The sequence below is a fragment of the Anabrus simplex genome, chromosome 2 (genome assembly GCF_040414725.1).
Source record: "Anabrus simplex isolate iqAnaSimp1 chromosome 2, ASM4041472v1, whole genome shotgun sequence".
In the NCBI taxonomy this organism is placed as follows: Eukaryota; Metazoa; Arthropoda; class Insecta; order Orthoptera; family Tettigoniidae; genus Anabrus; species Anabrus simplex.
The window spans coordinates 714063768-714085009 of record NC_090266.1 but is presented as its reverse complement, the minus strand read 5'-3'; the positions used below and the strand labels follow the sequence as shown (position 1 = coordinate 714085009).

Sequence of the window (21242 nt, the reverse complement as noted above, 5' to 3'; positions counted from 1 at the left end):
CCGCTTAGTCAACATCCAGGCTGCTAAAGCATAGGTCAGTATAGGTTTATAATAGGACAAGTGTAAAACCTTCTTGCACTTCATTGGCACATCTTTGTTCCATACAATGTGTCTCTCACACTGGTAGAAACTTGCAGACTGCTGTATTCCTAAATCAATTTCTCCATCCAAATTTCCATCTTGTTACATTATGCTGCCCAGATATTTAAAACTGTTCACTACTTCAAGAGATTTATTTCCTATTTTTATCACTTGCCTGGATTTCCTGTTACCTCTCGTCATGGTCAAATCTACTAATCTTCATTCCAAAATTTCTTACCTCCTCATTCCATAAATTAACTTGTATCTGTACTTCCTCCTCATTATCTCCCCAAACTACAATGTCATCAGCAAAGAGCATAGACTTTACTTACTTGCCCATCATCTTCTCCTTGACATTATGTAGAATTCTGTCCATGATGATAATGAAGAGCAAGGGAGACAGTACACTTCCCTGTCTTAAGCCTGTCTCAACCCTGAACCATTCAGTTTGACTCACTTTGGTTCGTACACAGTTTTTGCAATTTTGATACAATGCTAATACCATCTGCATTGTTTCATTCCCAATCTGTGCCTCTGTCAATGTTTTCCATATCAAATTCCTTGGGACACTGTCATATGCCTCTTCAATATCTAGAAACATCACTACCATGCCCTTTCCATATTCCAAATACCTTTCCATCATTTGACGCAATGTAAATATTGGGTCAAATGTGGACCTGCCTCTTCTGAATCCATACTGGTGTTCTGCCAATTTTCCCTGTACTCTGTCTCTTATTCGTTTATCTAAGATTCTTTTAAGGATGTTAGCTGAATGAGGTATCATTGTCACTCCTCTGTAATTTTCACATTGATTCCTGTCTCCTTTCTTGAAAATTTCTTTTGGAACAGTCTTTTCTCTCCACATCACTCTGAAGAGTCTATACAACCACTGTAGACCAATTGCTCCTGCTGCTATTATCATTTGTATGGTGACCTCGTCAATTTCAGCTGCTTGCCTTCTTTTATTATTTTAGTGGCCCACCCAGTCTCTGCCATGGACACCTAGTTTTCCTTATCTTCCATCTGCACCAAATCTGGTTCTTCGATTTCTCCTTGTACCGAGGTATTTTGCACGTTGTTCTTGGTTTTCTTCTTTTTTACCCACTGGAATAAGATCGTCTTGCTTCTGGTTGTATTTTCTTGCAGAGAGTCAGTGAATTTTTGCCAGCATTTCTTTTTCTCTCCTTGAACTTGAAGCACTCCTTGCAGTGCCTGTATTGTTTTGCATTCTGTTGTTCTGTTTTTCCGCCATTTTTTCCAAGCTTGTTTCTTCCGTTTTACCCTGTTATTCCACCAGGGTGTTTCTTGATCTTTCTTCCTTCCTGATACCCTTCCACAGGTCTTTTCTGTAGACTCCACCATGGCTGTTTTAAAAAGTACGCCCATTCTTCTTCGACCCTTCCGATGTCTTCCTTAGGTATACTTGTTTTAATGTGTGTCTGCTACTCTTCATTTATTTCCTTCTCCTGCAATTTCCACATCCTTAGCTTTCTCTGCCTATCTCAGTCACCTTTAGTATCTTTCCCATCTTTAACTTAGCTATCAGATCTCTGTGAACTCCTTCAAAAGATTCACTTGGGAGGGCTGTTACATCTACCAACTTTTTTCCTGTTGCCTTTCTCAACCAAAATGTAATCTATCAGAATTTTGATTTTGTTATCCCAGCTATATCTTGTTTCTGACTGTTTTTCTTTCAAAACCATGCGTTACCAATGATCAGCTCATTTCTTCTACAAAAGTCTACCAAAATATATCCAGCCTTGTTTCTCTTCCCATGTCCAAATGGTACTATAATCTCTTCATCTAGTTTTCTTTCCTGACCTACTTGGGCATTCATGTCTCCTATGATCGAGCTTGTTTGTCCTGTACATGGCCTTCCAGATAATAAAGGTATTCCTCTAGATCCGTATCTGTATTTCCTGTTTGTGGAGCATACCCTTGAATTATATCTGTAACACCAGTTTCAAGTCTCAATCAGACCTTAATCAAGCTGTCATTTATGTTTCCCACCAATTCTAGGTATTCCTTTAGGTCTTTTCTACCGAGCTCGATAGCTGCAGTCGCTTAAGTGCGGCCAGTATCCAGTAATCGGGAGATCGTGGGTTCGAGCCCGACTGTCGGCAGCCCTGAAGATGGTTTTCCGTGGTTTCCCATTTTCACATCAGGCAAATGCCGGGGCTGTACCTTAATTAAGGCCACGGCCGCTTCCTTCTACTTCCTAGGCCTTTCCTATCCCATCGTCGCCATAAGACGTATCTGTGTCGGCGCGACGTAAAACAAATGGGAAAAAAAAATAGGTCTTTTCTAAATATGAGACTACACCATTTTTGGTTTCTTTTCCTCCACTATAGTAGAAGGTGTATCCTTTCTTTAGTTTCCTCTCACCTTTTCCTTTCCATTTGGTCTCGCTGATTCCCAGCATTCAACCATAAAATCTACAGTTTCTTCCACTTTCCCCGTTAGTGTCACTACATTGATGGTCGCTATCTTGATGTATTTGGTTGCTGGTCGCCCATTTCTCACATTTCTTCCATCATCACAAGAATAGCACGTAACTGGTGGGGAACGCCCTAGCATTTCCCGAGGCTTCAGTACACTTATAGTCTTTAATACGATGGGTTCGCCACTCCCAAAGGCATTTTAGAGTTACTGCCAGCCGAAACTTGTAGGCCGCTCCTAACATGGAGAGAGGTGGGCCGATGACCTAGATGTTAGGCCCCTTTAAACAACAAGCACCCTAACATGGAGAACAGATGTCTTTTATAGCCGCTCTTCTGGAGTACAGATGCTACAGTTGATATGGGGTTTCGGTGGCATTTCCTCCACTGAGGGCCCAATTCCCTTCTATAAGGACTCCTCCACCCTTAGCCGTTGGTCCTTATAGTCGGTCAGGCTATTTACCGCCGCCCAACACTCAACATGGAGACACTGGCTGTATGGTTTACTCCATTTCCATAGCAGATTTAACTGGCCGGACATACATTAATTCAGAAGAACATGTTAAACACATTAAATTGATCTCTAAAGAATGACATTATACCATTAAATCTCATCTCAACATGTTAGATTTAATGACTCAAAAAATTAATTAATTGTCGGTGTTACCGTTATATTAAATCATCATTTTTATATGCCACAAATGTTCTAGTAGTCAAGTTTGAAGATAGTAACTTGCACTCAAATGCTAAGATAGATCTACACACACATACTCTGTTCAGCCAGCACTGTAAAGTTAGAAGAAAAAACCATTTCAACTCTAAGTCAAATTTAACAGAAATATCTACTCAAATAGGAGAATCATACATCAGTCTACTGATATAGAAAAAAGATTACAAAATCGGTACTCATAGAAACCAAATGTCATCATGGGATGATGAGATTGATGATCCAGAATGGAATGTGTGCTGCAGGGTTGTCAACCAAATATTACATGGTGAAGACAGGGAAATTCATCCATTGGAGTTCATTAAAAAGAAACAAAATACTGCATATCCAAATATTGGGGCTCTAACTATCAGTTGTTTCACATTCCCACAAACGTTCAAGTGATCTTTCTACCGGGCAAGTTGGCTGTGTGGTTAGGGGCGCGCATCTCTGAGTTTGCATCTGGGAGATAGTGGGTTCGAACTCTGCTGTTGGCAGCCCTGAAGATGGTTTCCTGTGGTTTCCCATTTTCACACCAGGCAAATGCTGAGGCTGTACCTTAATTAAGGCCACGGCCGCTTCCTTCCCACTCCTAGGCCTTCCCTATCCCATCGTTGCCGTAAGAACTATCTGTGTTGGTGCAAAGTAAAAAAAGATTGTAAAAAAAAAAAATTCTCTTCATGTAGGTCTTGCGGTTGGATCATTCAGGAATCAACTTGATTAATCTCTATTTCTTTCATCATCCTCTAATTTACATTTGGAAAACTGCAAGTTTTTTTTTCGCCCCCATACTATTTGCTTCATGATTCGCGTTTGAATTTTCTTTAGCCTGTCTCCTCTTTTCTTCTTTGTAAGCTAACAATTCAGCTCCAGTCACATCAGAATTTGTTTTGACACTCGATGGCTCATTTCCACTTTTCGTGCTCGTTAGTTTTCCTTTCGAGCCCATCTAAATATATTAGGTTTTCTTCCATTGTGTCCTTCTTCGTCTCCCTTGCTTTACTTGACTGGTAGTTCCCCTTCCAGTTTTCGTCTGGGGATTGGAGTCAGAAATTTCTTGGACTGCTCCCTGAATATCAGAAATTCCTTCCTATTCTTTTCAGTGGATAAGTTTAGAATCACCCCCTGCGGGTGGGGGACGCACATGTAGAATACACCCGCGGTATCCCCTGCCTGTCGTAAGAGGCAACTACAAGGGGCGACCAAGGGATGATTGAATTAGAACCATGAACCTACTCTTTATTCATACCATCATGCGGGGAACACCATGGGTTGTATGTACTTGCGAGTAGTATCACTAAATTGGTACGAAATAGGTTTGTGATTAGTTGCAGTAAAAAGCCTGGCCTGGTGGATTCCAGTACCCGTGCGTTGTACCCATGTGAGCAACACCGCAGGTCTGGGTGTAGCCTGTGAGTTGTACCGCTATATGAGCAGCACCGTGGGTCAGCGTTGCCTGTGATTGGTACCCACTATGTGAGGAACACCACGGGAATACCGGCGCCCGTGACTAGTACACCTAGGTGAGGAACCTTGCCGGTTTGCGTTGGCTATGAGTGGCGCCATTGTGTGAGAAACACCATAGGTCTGCGTTCCCTGTACGAATTGCAATACTTGTGAGTAGTACCATCTTGTGTGGACCACCGTGAGTCTTCACTACTTTTGATCAGTACCCCAAAATGACAAATACCATGGTTCTACTTTACTCGCGACATGTACCATTCTGTGGGGCCTTAGACATGAATTTAGCACCCTTTCAGACATCAAGCATCATTGTGCTTTATAAATGGTCCCTTGGTCAGTAATACTCTAATTAACTACCTTCTTTTTGAGTCTGATCCACTGTTTGTTTGTTTTTGTTTTTTGTAGGATTCATGTCCATCCATTCATTCTTCATGACATTTTTATTTTATTTTGGTCAGTGGATGAATTTGAATTTTTTGTTATTTCATTTTGTACCATTAGGGGCCAATGACCTTGATGTTAGGTCCCTTTAAACAACAAGCAGCAGCATCATCATCATCATCATCATCATCAGTTTAGAATCCTCGGAAGTTCCTTCAGGAATTTCTCCATTCTTCTTCCTCCGAACTGTCCACATTAATTCTAGGAGTTTGAACTGAACTTCCACCCCTTGTGGATGGGGGACTCTGAATACTCCCACGATATCCTCTACCTGTCGTGAGGCGACTAAAAGGGGCGACCAAGGAATGATGTATCTCGAACCATGTGATTACCTGTGATTGTACCATCACGCGAGGAACACCGTGGATCTGTGATAAATATAATCTTGGGTGGGTCACTATGGATTTATAGTACCTATGATTAGTACTACTATATGCGGAACACCATGAGTCTACGTTGCCAGTGATTAATACCGCTATGTGCAGAACACTACAGGTCTGCATTATCTGTGATTAGTACCATTATATGAGAAACACCATGGGTCTAGGAGTGGCCTGTGATTAGTATCACTATGCAAGGAACATCACGGTTATGAGCAGCTCCTGCGATTATTACCACTATGTGAGGAACGCCATAGGTCTGCGTTACCTGTAGTTAGTACCACTATGTGAGGAACACTGTGAGTCTACGTTACTTGTTATTAGTACTGCTACATGAAGAACGCCATGGGGTCTATGTTACGTGTGGGTGGTACCATAATGTGTGATACACCGTGGGTTTACATTGCCTATGATTAGTACCATTGTGAGCTACACCACGAGTATACATGTCCTGTGATTAGTTCCATTACGTGAAGAACACCACAGATCTAGCCAGCGCCCGTGATTAGTTACACTAAGCGAGAAACACCATGGGTCTGCATTGTTTGTGAGTAGTAACCTTATGTGAGGAACACCCTGGGTCTGTGTTATCTATGAGTGGTGCCATTACATGTAACATACCATGGGCTACGTTACCTGTGATTAGTATTACTATAGGAGGAACACCATGATTCCGCTTTACTGGTGATCAGTACTACTATGAGGGGCCGGTGAGCTGGATTTTGGACCCCTTTGGACAATGAGCATCATCTCATAAAATATGGTATTGTGAACTGGATCCATGGATTGTTTTGGATTCATGGTCATTTTTTCATTATCATTCGTTTTAGATTCTAGTGAGTGGATACATTTTGACGTTTTAATTATTGTTGCACCTCGTATCATCCGGGGCTGATGACTTAATTGTTAGGTCCCTTTAAACAACAAACATCATAGTTTTTCACGGTTGCCGTTCCTTTCTGCTTTTCGGTTTCTAGAGTAGCGATTTCATGATCAAACATCTTGGAACTTTGCGGTTGCTCTTTGGATGTCATGTCCAATCACTTGAGTAACTCCTCTGTTTCAACCACAGATTGGATATTGGCAGCAACCCTAATTCTCTGAATATCTGGTGGTTATTGTCGGATTATTACTTGGCACAGCTCCTGTTCCGAAGGTGGAGAATCCAATTCTTGCATCTTTGGCCGTTAGTTCATGAAAAGGTATGCATACTTCATCGGCAACGATCATGCATACTTCCGATCGTATAATTCTGTTTTTAAGTTGTCTTGGATATTGCTATTCCAATATTTTTCGAGGCATGCATTCAAAATCAAAATCATCAAGAACTGAGCTTTCCAAGAATGTCTCAGTTACTCGTAACTGCCTTTCTGATGTATTTTGTTGTCTCTGAAATACTCCTGTAGGTCTTTTAGAGATCTCTTTGGTGTCAATCCTTTTTGCTTATTGAATCTCCATGGTTGGTCTTCCTGCATATGGATTATGTTGATTATTTGAGGTTTACTGACCCCACTGACCATTTGAGTAGCTGTCTCATTCACAACATTGCCTTGTTCCTGTATCCTAAACTCGACATTCTCTCAGACGTCATTTTCTGTTCGATATTTTTTGTCTGTCTATCATAGAAACTGTCAGAATTTTTGAACTCTGATGGTGAATTTTTAATGTCTTAAATTCTTCTCCAAGACTTGAAATTTTGTCTGACATTCCTGTCACCTTATCTCTCATTTCTTTCATTACTCCATGGGCTTTGAGTTCTCTATCAATTTTTAACTTTGTTTCTTCAACCCTGACCTTGTTTTCCACGACAGTCACATCTAAAACATCCAGTTTTTCCAAGATAATTTCTTGATTTGAGAGTGTAAGACAAGGAGAGAAACAAAGTGTAAGTTTGAGAGGTCCAAAAATATTGAACAAACTACATAGTGGACGAGATTAAGGTACTTACTTCTTGTGTTGTTGGGCCCGACGAAAAATGTGAACTCACCGGTGTTGAAGTGTGGAAAACTCGAACTGTGCCTCAAGGAGCCACTGCTCATTTTATTATCAACTTTTTTTTTTTTTACTTCAAATCAAGAAATAACTCTCCCTTTAAACTGATATTAAAATTCCTATGGAGTGTTTTCCCAACAGTAATTTTAAGAAGCTAATTGTATGGACATTGAACATGTTAAACACAGAAGAAATTTAATCAACAATATCGTTATTCTCACCACTAATGTAAACATCACATCACGCTTAGTACCTTAATGTAATCAACAGGCTTCAAGTCCCGGATCAAGAATTTTATTGATCCACCAATATTGATTATTTTTAATGAAAAACTAATATAGTTCAACTACAAGAGAACTTAGAACTTCTTTTTTAATATTCACAGTTTTATTATCCAGTTTTAAATGTTTTTTAATCACGTGATTCTCAGCTTGTGTCTCACCATTTTTATAAATTTCATTTCGTGTATCTGGTATATATAGCTGATGATATCCCCTACAGAACGAAACATGTACTAGTTTCAGGTAACAACATGTATTGAACAGGTGGGTCCTTAAATAGAATATTTGAGTGTATTCTTAAATATTTTCAACTGGATTTCAAGTCAATACGGGTGTTTTAATGGAGCTGTTAAAACTCGTTACTTGTAATGCAGTTGTAGGTGTAAGCTTGACCTCATCATAATAGATTGTTTTATTATTTATAATGAGAAACTGTTTATGCTTTACTTACATGTACTGTAGTTATAGATATATTCTTGACTCCATGATAGGTCATTGTTTGATTTTTTTTTTTTTTTTTCCATCTTCAGGATGTATGGTTCTCGCTTTTCATTAACTTTTTCCTGTTTTTAAATGGTTTAATTATTGGAAAGGAACAAGTGAGTATCATTGACTTAGATTGTTTAGTTAGTTTCTTATCACTTTTGAAATTGCTTGAAATTGTGAATTTAAAAAATGTATTCATTGTGTATTTCAGAGACTGTATGGAGGCTCCACTGTGCGTACAGATTATTCAAATGTTCCTACTACAGTATTTACTCCCCTTGAGTACGGGTGTGTTGGCATGTCGGAGGATGCTGCTGTAGCCTTATATGGTGTCGATGACATAGAAGTGTACCATGCTCATTTTCAACCTCTTGAATTTGAGTTATCAAAGCGGGATAATTTTATCTCATATGCTAAGTTGGTTTGTGTGAAATCAGAAATGGTAAGATATTTTTTATATTACATTTTTACCAAAATATATCTCCAGAGTGTGTTTCATTTATTTATAGTAAATGAAAACCTACAACCTGTTTTCCAGTCAGTAACCGGGTCAGGGATGGAATGAATGAAGCCCCCATCTTGCGGCGAGGATAGGAATTGTGCCGGCTGCCGAGGCCTGTCGCACTCCTCTGGGGCAATGATTAATGACTGACAGATGAAATGGAATGATATTGGAGAGTGTTGCTAGAATGAAAGATGACAGGGGAAACTGGAGTACCTGGAGAAAATCCTGTCTTGCCTTCGCTTTGTCCAGCATAAATCTCGCGTGGAGTGACCGGGATTTGAACCACGGAACCCAGCGGTGAGAGGCCGCCTGAGCCACGGAGGCTTTTCATTTGGTTATTAATAATTACATTTATTACTAGATGGAACTGTCTACTGAGCGGAGTGGCCGCATGTGTAGATATGCTATGGCTATGGAGTCAAGCTCTGCATTCGAGAGACGAGTGGGTTCAAACCCCACCGTTGGCTCTATTTAGAATGGTTTTCTGTGGTTTCCCATTTTCCCTTCTAGGCAAATGCTGGGAGAATTCCTTTTCATAGCCCACAGGAGATTCCTTCCAACTCCTTACTAAATTTCTTTGATCATGATTCATTTAATCTTCATTTGCTCCTCAACTGAGGTTGGCATCAAGAAGGGTGTGCCATATAATTTAATCTCCCCTCATCCTCAAACCTGTATCAGGAAACTGGAATAAGGGGTAGACTGACAGTAGATGGAACTTTTTTGCGCTGCGGTGGTTTTAATGGTATCCACAGCATATTGCTGCATTGACTGTGACAAACGAGTTGCAGTGTTATACAAAACCCTGTTGTAAAGGACTTGGCATATGCATATGAATCTATAAAATATGTTCCTGTAGAGTTCCGATGTACCAGTGTTGTCATGTCTTCTGTAAACTTATTATCTCTCCCAGGGAAGTACTGAAAACCTCGTGTGTCTACATTACATAGGAGCAGTAGCATTATGCAAGGAACACTGCCAGTCAGGACGTTGCTTGTGATAAGTGTCATCGTGTGCATTTCACCAGTCGGTTCCACAGTGTTCAGAATGGATCTGCATTACCTATGAGTAGTACAACTTCGAGAAGCACCATGGGTCCACTTTGCCTGTGATTAGTACCACTGTGTTAGGAACAGCACGGGTTTGGCTGTTGCCCACGATTAGTACCACTATGTAAGGAAAACCATGGGTCTGCGTTGGCTGAGAGTAGTACCATTATGTGAGGTGCACCATGGGTTTGTGTTGCCTGTGGGTGTTACCATAATGTGTGATACACCGTGGGTCTGCATTGCCTATGATTAGTACCACTATGCAAGCAGCACCATGAGTATGTAGCCTGTGAATAGTTCCACTGTGTGAGGAACACCATGGGTCCCTGTTACTTGTGAATAGTACCCTTATGTGTGAAACACCTTGGGTTTGTGTAACCTGTGAGTGGTGCCATTGTGTGTAACATACCGTGGGTCTTCATTACCTGTGATTAGTACCACCCTGTGAGAAACACAATGAGTCTAGGTTACCTTTGATTAGTACCACTCTAGAATGAACACCATAGTTCTGCTTTACCAGTGATAACTATTATGAGGGGCCGGTGACCTGAATTTTGGACCCCTTTGGACAACAAACATCATCTCTGAAAATAAGGAATTATGTGAAAATAAGGAATTGTGAATTGGATCCACTGACTCTTTTAGATTCTAGTCAGTGGATACATTTTGAAGTTTCAATTATCGTGTCATTTTGTTGCACCTCTTACCACTAGGGGTCGATTACCTAGCTGCTAGGCCCCTTTAAACTACAACAATCATCATCATCATCATCATCATCAGCATCAGGCCTTGCTTTCATTCCATGTTCCTACTGAAGCACATAAACCCATTATTACTCGAATCATGAAGAAATTCTGTAAGGCTCCTTGACAGGTACTTTTTCCACAATGGAAGCTTTATTTGGCTGATGTAAAAGCCTACGTAAACATTTAAATATTGTGAGGTCTCTGCTAAAAAATGTTATGATGCAAAGAACGAATTACTGATGCAAATTGCAAGGGTCTTTTATTGAAGACATAAATGTGTGTGTTTTGATACTTGTGCAGTGAATCTTCCTGAATTCATAATTTTTGTGGACTCAATGCACTCTTCCTATTTCTCTCTTTGAATAGTGTCAAGTCAACACTATCTGTCTTATTGCAGAAATGGTTGATAAATATGTGAATGTTTTTAATTTTACTGCTGAATTTTTCAGGATAGAAATGTTTGGCTTTGAAAAACATTACTAAACTGGGGAAGTTTATAATGTAGTTATTAGATCATCATACCTGTTAAAACTTCCCGTTGCCATGAAAGGACAGAACAACTACAATAACCACAAAAGTCTAGCTAGTGGAAACACTCGTATTCTCATGTTTTTCTAAAGCTGTGAGACACGGACCTTCAAAGTCTCTGATATGAATTGATCATTAAAGAGCTGAAACTTTTTCATCCCATGTAAACCAAAGATTTCTCAGATCTTTTGGTCATGTAACCAACAGAGAGAGAATAGACTTTGAAAGGATCATCTTACAAGAAAAAATTTTTGTGTGTTTGAAGAGGGGGAATTATGCAACACAGTTATAAATGTCATTCAACACAACCCTCCTCCCAGTAAAAGAAAGAGAGTTTGTCTTCAAGTGATACTTTATAAAGGTATGTAGGTAGTCCGTTTTGTGTTGTACAAGGTTTTTCTTCTACTTTACAGAGTGTATTTTATTTGGTAAAAACTAACTTTCATGACATTAGTTTTGTATACTGTAAGAAAACTGGACTCTGGCACTGAATTTGTGTATGAAAATTATTTACAATCGCCTATAACATCTTAAACCTCAGAAAAAAGTTTATTTTGCTGACAAGTCATTTACGGTCACCTATCAAATAATTTTTTGCAGATCTTTAAGGGGTGTCGAAATTTAGTGAAATGTGATCAAAATCATGATGAATAAAGGAAATTATGAGGCTACTGTGAAAAACCCGTACGTGATACAGAAAAACAAATAGCAGAGTTGAAGTCAGCACACCTCAGTTAGATAAAAATCACCTATTAAACTTTTACCAGAGGAAAAAAGGTATTATTTTGCAGGCTAGTGTTATCTGAAGCTCACAATGTATAGGCACAGACTGTCTTGGCAGATGTCAACAATCCGGCCTGCTGGTTGACAGAGCCGATCTCATGGGAGTTTTGTAAATTAAATGCAGGAATGTATAATTAAATTAGTAGAGCACAAATGAACCCTTTCTCTCAAGGCGATGGTCATGTGCTGACGAGAATCCAAACTTGCTTTCTTATCTTACCTGACATTATTTAAATCCTGAATATGAATCTGAGTAGCATGCCACGTTTTCGTTCCACCAATGAAAGTTAAGTTTAACTATTAAATTTACTGAGAATTAAGGGTAATCAAAATATTCTAACAGCTCTCACAATACAATTACATTTCCTTCTTCCCCATTTCACAAACAGAATGCATCTATCTGCACCTTTTACTTTAAAAATTTACGCACCGAGCTCGATAGCTGCAGTCGTTTAAGTGCGGCCAGTATCCAGTATTCGGGAGATAGTTCAAACCCCACTGTCAGCAGCCCTGAAGATGGTTTTCCGTGGTTTCCCATTTTCACACCAGGCAAATGCTGGGGCTGTACCTTAATTAAAGCCACGGCCGTTTCTTTCCCACTCCTAGCCCTTTCCTGTCCCATCGTCGCCATAAGACCCACTGTGTCGGTGCGACGTAAAGCCATTAGCAAAAAAAAAATTTATGCTGTACATACCTCATATGATAACATCCCACATAACAGATCCAAACAGCTATTATTTTCACTAGTCATTCTAACTAGTAAGGACAAGGTGCCATGACCAGCCTTATGATTGGAAGTCATTTATTTACATATTAAAAATTTTATTTTGGTTCCGTATTGTTGTCGCTAAACATGTAAAATATGTAAATGCAAATGTTAAAAATCCACCAATTCAGTATATCATACATTCAGATAAAATTATTACCTTACAGTAAGTACTAGTACATGTTCCGTCCAATTATTGGACATCTTCAGCTAATGCCATCAGTACTAAATCATTAACACTAAAATTTTAAAGAACAATGGAAAAAAATCTATGGGAAACTAGTGTATGACTCATTAAAATTAAAACAAAACGTCATATTAAAATATGAATAGACAGTGCAACTATCAAGTCGTAAAATCGTACATTCTGGCAAGCTGATCACTAAAGTCTTAAAATTGTTCTTTGACGTGTTGACGCACAAGGTCTTGATATGGTGAAATCCAAATTGTGTTGCATATAACAAAAATGCATAAAAACATTTAAAATTAGGATATACAGTACATCCTCCTTTGACATGCATTAGTCTTATTTAATGTTGCGGTGAATTTCAACAGGGAACCATTGAGCCTTTTGAGGACTTGCTATTGACAACTGTATATAACACGTAAATTGTGAGAGGTCTGAAAAAAAAAGAAACATCCAAATTAAATTAAAGACCAAAGAGAAAGGACCTGAACAAGAATTTGGAAGTTAGGTGACAACTTACTCTCTTCTGGCCCCGTTGAAACTTCTTAGGCTGGTCTGCAGCCTTGTTATAATGTGACTGGTTCTCTGTATATTAACTGAGCATTTACGTGTTATATACAGTTGTCAATAGCAAGTCCTCAAAAGGCTCAATGGTTCCCTGTTGAAGTTCACCGCAACATTAAATAAGACTAATGCATGTCAGCGCTGGTGGCGGGGGTAGAGAGGGACTAAAGTGGACGGTACTAATGCGAGATAAGACGAAGTGGGGGAATGGTTTGTTTCTTGTAAGATGTTCCGTTTTTCAAGAATTTTGTTACGATTCCCCATAGGTTTGAAGCAAGAATAAATTGAATGATGGTTCATAATGCTCAGTGGAAGGAAGTAGGTTGTAAAAGTATTGATACGAGCAATGATGCAGTCAACATTATTTAAGTAGAAGTGTTTAACAAATACGTTTGTGTTTGTGAAGAACTGTCTACCTGAATAATATGGTTTCATACAGTTGTGGAAATTTTAAAGTGGGCAAAAAACCAATTTTTTTTAAAAACAAAGGGAAGTGAAAGGTAGAACAGGGATGGGTGCTGCTCTCTTCTTTTTTCTTTTTTTTTTTTACTATGAATAATCACAGTCTTCAATATTTTGATATTTTTAATAATTCTCATACAGCCTTTTATTCCTATTATAGGATATTTTTCAGTCAACACGGTTATGATAACTGAATCATTAAAATTGTTAATGGTATGTAGTTCTTGTAGCATACCACAATTGAGAGATATGTGCGAGAAACTTGCAGAAGCTGGCCAAAATTTCATGTCACGGCAATGCAGTTCGATTTATAGAAACATGTAATCTTCATGCTAGCTGCACTGTGTTTAGTTTACATGTTATAAAATTTGAAAATGGATTATAATGTTTAGAAAGTTGTACCACAAAAGTTATTAATACATTTTTATTCTAGTTTGCCGACGGCCGTAGCTGTGTTGAAACACCGGATCCCGTGAGATCTCCAAAGTTAAGCAACATTGGGCGTGGTCAGGAGTTGGATGGGTTGCCACGCGCTGTTGGTGGGGGGGGGTAAGGGAATGGAGGAGCGGAAAGGAGCTGGCCACCCTACCGCACGTAAACTCCGGCTCAGGAACACCTCTGCGGAGGTTCGGACCTGCCTTCGGGCAGAATAACCCTTACCTACCTATTCTAGTTTGGACCTCAACAGCTCTGCCATCAGCAGTCATAGGTGGTCCAGGCATCACTGAAGAGGCATATTAGGGAAATGAGGAGTAAGGTAGTTCCCCATTCCTTTCCTCACTGAGCCAGAAGTTGCTACATCTCATTCTGCCAAGCCCACTGAAAAACCTGCACAATCCTATCCTATGAGCAACATTTTCACACAATGATATGGATATAGATTCTCATAGGGAACCTGAAAAAAAATAATTATAATATCCAATAACGGACCCATTATATTGGTATTATTTTCACATAATTCATAACAGGGACTGGCTTCATAAGGAATGTCATTACTAGTATCACTCATACCTAGAGACGAGATTTATAGGCACTAAAAACAGTTAAAATAGGCAGGCATATAGGCACTAACGTGTAAAATAGGCAACAAAATAGGCATGAAAATATTACTTATAATTTAATAACACACTCAATTACTATAAAAAGAATTTACAAGCATCTTTTCAATGTTTTCCAGTAACAATCTTATTCTCCTCTCATGCATAATGTTTTTGTATTGAGAGAAAGATCTCTCAACATCACATGAAGTGAATGGACAAAACTTCATTGAAGTCACTTCATCTGCTTTTATTTCACTGACAGCGGCTGCCTTCCCAGAGGTTCGGACAAAACTTCCCCTGACTTCTTCCACAATCCTAAATGACTCCACCAGGGGCATGCCACTCTTCTCCAACTTGGTGATTGCTCCCTGCAGCTTGTTGAAATTCGAAGATGCTCTGGTTTATGCAGGGGCATATTAGTTCCCAACATTGCAGTGCATAGGTCTGAAGAAAATGGTTGTTGGTCGCTGCCCAAAGTGGACTGGTAGAAAGGCTGCATTGATACAGATTTCTGTACTCCTATCACATGCATCACAGTATTTCTAAGTTGAACTATGTGGTATTTTTCTCACATTTGATCTGAAAACTAATAAAATTGACAAATTACATTGTCCCTCTATCTTAAATTTCTACAGTTGGGCTAATTGGCAATAATGCTTAGTATATATCATGCATTTGTTTCATATATATATATATATAAAATAAAAATAAAATACAATTAGAGATGATGTTTATAGAAGTACAAAACTTTAAAGTAGGAACAAGGGAATTTGTAATTTACATGAAAATATGTCCTCAAGGATTTTCAGTTATAATTTGGCAGTATCGTGTCGAGTTCACCAGGTGAAAAATATAATAAAAAAGACGTGAAATGATACCGGAGTAGCATAGAGGAGAGATTCGTCCTTTATGCTTGCCAAGGACCCACCAAGCTGGCCCTAGCAGTATTCTTACTTATATAGAAGAAAGAAAGCGAAGTTTGGACACTACAGCACAGTGGTAAAGCCAGAGGGTCTCTACGCTTCAGAGAGCTTGGCAATAAATAAAAAGGGTGAGCTTCAAGATCTCAAAAAATAAGGAGAGGAGAATCTTAAGGAAAATTTTAGGACCAGAAAAAAATGCTGATGGGGAATGGAGGAATAGAAAAAATGATGATCTCTACAAATACACTGAAAAAATCACTGTCACCATGCAAAAGCGAAGGCCAAAATTCTATGGGCAACTAGAAAGAATGGATGAGAAACGGCTAACTAAGAAAATATTCAAGTACATCACTCGACTGAAAGCTTCGACGAAGTGGGTAGAATAGGTAAAAAGAGATGCAATAGAAAGTGGACTAAAATGGATATGATTCACAACAGAAAACAATTTAGATGCAGAGTGTACAGAATCCAAACATTCCAGGAGAAACCACCAAAATGTAGACCCAAACTGGTCATATCTGAGAAAGAAAGGAAGATTAGAATTGAAAGGATGAAGAGGTTCTGGGAGGAGGAGGAGAAGAAGAAGAGAACGCCTTGGGTTCAATGCGGTCCATAGGTGGCCAAATTCGGAAACAAGAAGAATGAAAACGGAGGCACTATAAATCTCAGATTTGTGAACATTTTATTTGTTTCTATTCGCCAGCTTTGGTCAGTCAGGTCAGCTGTCATGAAGACTATTTTCTGTTGCCTGCAATAAATCCTGCATCATGTGTGCCCACAAGGCCGCCACCCTCGTTGAAAATTAAAACCGCCTAATTTGAAATTGTTGTGACATGCGCCCATAACCTTGTTCTTGTTACAATTTAGTAAGACTCTGGAGGGGATGCTAGAGGCTTGTTAACCTGGGAACTTATGCCCCTCAGACTCTCTTTGCTCCCTCCCCAACACAACGGTTACTAACTGGACCTCACCAATCCAGACCAACGGTCTTTTCGCTGGCATGGTCTTGTAAAGATAGTCTTGGCAACCTTGTAAAACACGCTGTGGCATCGTCCTAGCCAGGCTACATTGGATCTATAACCTTAGCAGGCTTAGCAGAAGTTTAATAGAATTCACAATTAATTTTTTTTCAAGTTGCTTTTCATCGCACCGACATAGATAGGTCTTATGGCAACGATGGGACAGGAAAGGGCTAGGAGTGGTTAGGAACTGACCGTGGCCTTAATTAAGGTACTGCCACAGCATTTGACTGGTGTGAAAATGGGAAACCACGGAAAACCATATACAGGGTTGCCGACTGTGGGGTTCGAACCCACTATTTCCCGAATACTGGATACTGGCCACAATTAAGCGACTGCAGTTATCAAGCTCAGTTCACAATTTTTTAAACGGAGTTTTAAAAATTGCATTTCAGTTGTAAATCTCTGTTTTCACAGGAAATGAATCACGGTTCAAAATACCGATTTAATTTTCATCCATTCTGTGACAAGAGACCACCGGCGTTCTAACTCCTCGTTCACTAATTTAATTATTATTTATAAGTTTCATATTTCATATTGATTGGATTCAATGTAATAGATAAGAAAAATGTCCCACCGATCAATACATTTATTGTGGATGAATTACTACACTAGTACCGGTTTCGACCTATCTTGGCCATCATCAGCTAGCACACAAATTTACAGTCATTAGATAAATTACAAAGAAGTTACTTAAGAGCATCCGGATGTCTGATAAAAAATGGAAGTAAAATATATTGCAGTATGTTGCGTTAAAATAGCTCTGATTAAAAGTAATGATGGTTAGAATAAACTAAAACCTATTGATTGAGCATGGACATGAGTACATAAACACATTAAAATATATATGCCACATCATAAGACACTAAAAATATATAGCACATTAAACACATTAAAACATGGTATATTTTAAAAACGTCTATTAAAATTTGAGTTCATGTTGCGTTGCATTCATTCTTCAATCCTCTTGTAGTTCTTGTGTTGATTAAGTTGAATATCGAGAATGTTCTATGGTTGATATACTTTGCATTGGTATGTTATGGGAACTCTTGTCAGTAAAAATTTGAAAATTAAGTTGATGTAGCAAGATAGGTTTTAATATCAGAGTATTGGTGGTGACACTTCTCTCGTCTATGTACATTATATGGTCGTTATCTGTAAAGAAAAGCTAATATGAGTATAGCGTATGTATGAAGGAATGCCTGGATGTATATGTGAAATGAAAAAAGTACTTACTGTTGTTGCTGTAGAGGTTGTGTACCGATATGTTTGGATATTTGTTGTGCTCTGCTGCGAGTACGTCTGGGGCTCATGTGAGCTGTGTGGATGGATGTTGGTGGAGGGGATGGAGGAGTGGCTAATGTGAAGGTAGGGGGCGGGGTTAGGTTTGTGATTCGTCGGTTTGTTATGACGTGTGTTTACTAATTTGAGATAGTCGTTTTTTATTGCAGGAATGACTTTGTCAAAAATGATACTGGTTTTCTCTGTAATGTCGTTAATGTTATGATTGGGGTTAGCGTATTGATCCAAAGTAATATAGAAATCTTCGGTTATGTTGAGCAGGGGGCCCTTAGAGTTTATGTTTAATATCATCATGTCATTATTGATGTCTGTGAAGTTGTGCTTAGATTCTTCTACATGTTGGCCTATTGATGAGAAATGGTTGTGCTTTATTGCATTTACATGTTCATTATAACGGACGGTGAAGTTTCTACCTGTACGTCCAATGTAGCTTGTGTCACAGTTGTTACACTTGATGCGGTAGACACCTGATTGGTTGTATTTATTATTATTATTATTATTGACTGTTTTGGTGTTGTGTATAGTGTTGGTGCTGTTGTGTGTGGTTTTGAATGCTATTTTCAGGTTGTGCTTCTTAAAGATATTAGTTATAGTATATATATTGGTGTTGTTGAAGGTAAATCGAACATAATCTTTTTTCGGTTTGGCTGTTTTGATTAATTTAGTTTTAGGTTGGGATTTTATTTTGTGGATGATTTTGTTGACCATTTCTTTGCTGTATCCATTGTATTTGGCTATGTCGTGGATTAATTTTAATTCATTATTTCGATCTTCTATTGTCATTGGGATATTGAAAGCTCTATGTATCATACTATAATAGGCTGCTTTTTTATGTGTGTTGGGATGAACGGAGTCATTCTTTATGGTATTTAAGGTGTGTGTGGGTTTCCTATAGATCTTGTAAGATAAGTGAGTGTCATGTCTGGTTATTGTTAAGTCCAAGTAATTCAAGGTACGGTTATTTTCTGTTTCTTTAGTGAATTTAATATGGGGGTCTAAATTGTTAAGATTGTCTAGTACAGTATCTGCATCAGTGAATCTATTATCTATAATTACAAAGATATCGTCGACAAATCTACACCAAAAATATATATTGTCTATTTTATTAATTGCCGTGTGTTCTAGGTGGTCGATATATACTTCTGCTAATATTCCGGAAGCAGGAGATCCCATTGGTAATCCTTGTTGCTGATATGTGGTATCATGAAATTTGAAGTAGTTATTGTTTAAGGCGAATTTAAGCAGAATCACGAATTCTTCTATTTCTAAGGTGCTCAAGTTACTATGGTTTTTTAGGTTAGATTTGATTATTTTGACTGTTTGTTTAATAGGAATGTTAGGGTACATGTTTGTTATATCAAATGAAGTAAGGGTATGATGTTTTTCAATCTTTAGTTCTTTGGTTCTATTGCAAAAATCTATTGAGTTTTGTATTGTTTTGTTTGCTAAAAATGAATAATGCTTTTTCAAAAATTTCTGAATGAATTGTGATAACTTATAGGTTGGACTGGCTTTATAATTTATAATCGGCCTCATGGGTATGTATGAGTAGAGATGGGAATTTGCCTATTTTATTCCTGTATTCAGAAACGTAGGCTTTTGAGATATAAATCCGTTTTAGGGTCTTTTTAGCTATATTTCATTGGTCTTATTGTACCTATGAATGCCTATTTCCGGAATATTAGCAGAAATATATATCGACCACCTAGAACACACGGCAATTAATAAAATAGACAATATATATTTTTGGTGTAGATTTGTCGACGATATCTTTGTAATTATAAATAATAGATTCACTGATGCAGATACTGTACTAGACAATCTTAACAATTTAGACCCCCATATTAAATTCACTAAAGAAACAGAAAATAACCGTACCTTGAATTACTTGGACTTAACAATAACCAGACATGACACTCACTTATCTTACAAGATCTATAGGAAACCCACACACACCTTAAATACCATAAAGAATGACTCCGTTCATCCCAACACACATAAAAAAGCAGCCTATTATAGTATGATACATAGAGCTTTCAATATCCCAATGACAATAGAAGATCGAAATAATGAATTAAAATTAATCCACGACATAGCCGAATACAATGGATACAGCAAAGAAATGGTCAACAAAATCATCCACAAAATAAAATCCCAACCTAAAACTAAATTAATCAAAACAGCCAAACCGAAAAAAGATTATGTTCGATTTACCTTCAACAACACCAATATATATACTATAACTAATATCTTTAAGAAGCACAACCTGAAAATAGCATTCAAAACCACACACAACAGCACCAACACTATACACAACACCAAAACAGTCAATAATAATAATAATAATAAATACAACCAATCAGGTGTCTACCGCATCAAGTGTAACAACTGTGACACAAGCTACATTGGACGTACAGGTAGAAACTTCACCGTCCGTTATAATGAACATGTAAATGCAATAAAGCACAACCATTTCTCATCAATAGGCCAACATGTAGAAGAATCTAAGCACAACTTCACAGACATCAATAATGACATGATGATATTAAACATAAACTCTAAGGGCCCCCTGCTCAACATAACCGAAGATTTCTATATTACTTTGGATCAATACGCTAACCCCAATCATAACATTAACGACATTACAGAGAAAACCAGTATCATTTTTGACAAAGTCATTCCTGCAATAAAAAACGACTATCTCAAATTAGTAAACACACGTCATAACAAACCGACGAATCACAAACCTAACCCCGCCCCTACCTTCACATTAGCCACTCCTCCATCCCCTCCACCAACATCCATCCACACAGCTCACATGAGCCCCAGACGTACTCGCAGCAGAGCACAACAAATATCCAAACATATCGGTACACAACCTCTACAGCAACAACAGTAAGTACTTTTTTCATTTCACATATACATCCAGGCATTCCTTCATACATGCGCTATACTCATATTAGCTTTTCTTTACAGATAACGACCATATAACGTACATAGACGAGAGAAGTGTCACCACCAACTACTCTGATATTAAAACCTATCTTGCTACATCAACTTAATTTTCAAATTTTTACTGACAATAGTTCCCATAACATA

At 38.3% G+C, this 21242-nt stretch overlaps 1 protein-coding gene across 1 annotated transcript in view; it reads left to right on the top strand.

Moving 5' to 3' along the window:
- Positions 1-21242, top strand: part of LOC136864399 (thioredoxin reductase 1, cytoplasmic) — a 228547-nt gene that overhangs the window by 194548 nt on the left and 12757 nt on the right. Inside the window, exon 10 of the mRNA XM_067141343.2 lies at positions 8481-8711. Within this exon, the coding sequence (XP_066997444.2) occupies positions 8481-8711 (231 nt within the window). The remainder of the gene's footprint in view (positions 1-8480; positions 8712-21242) is intronic.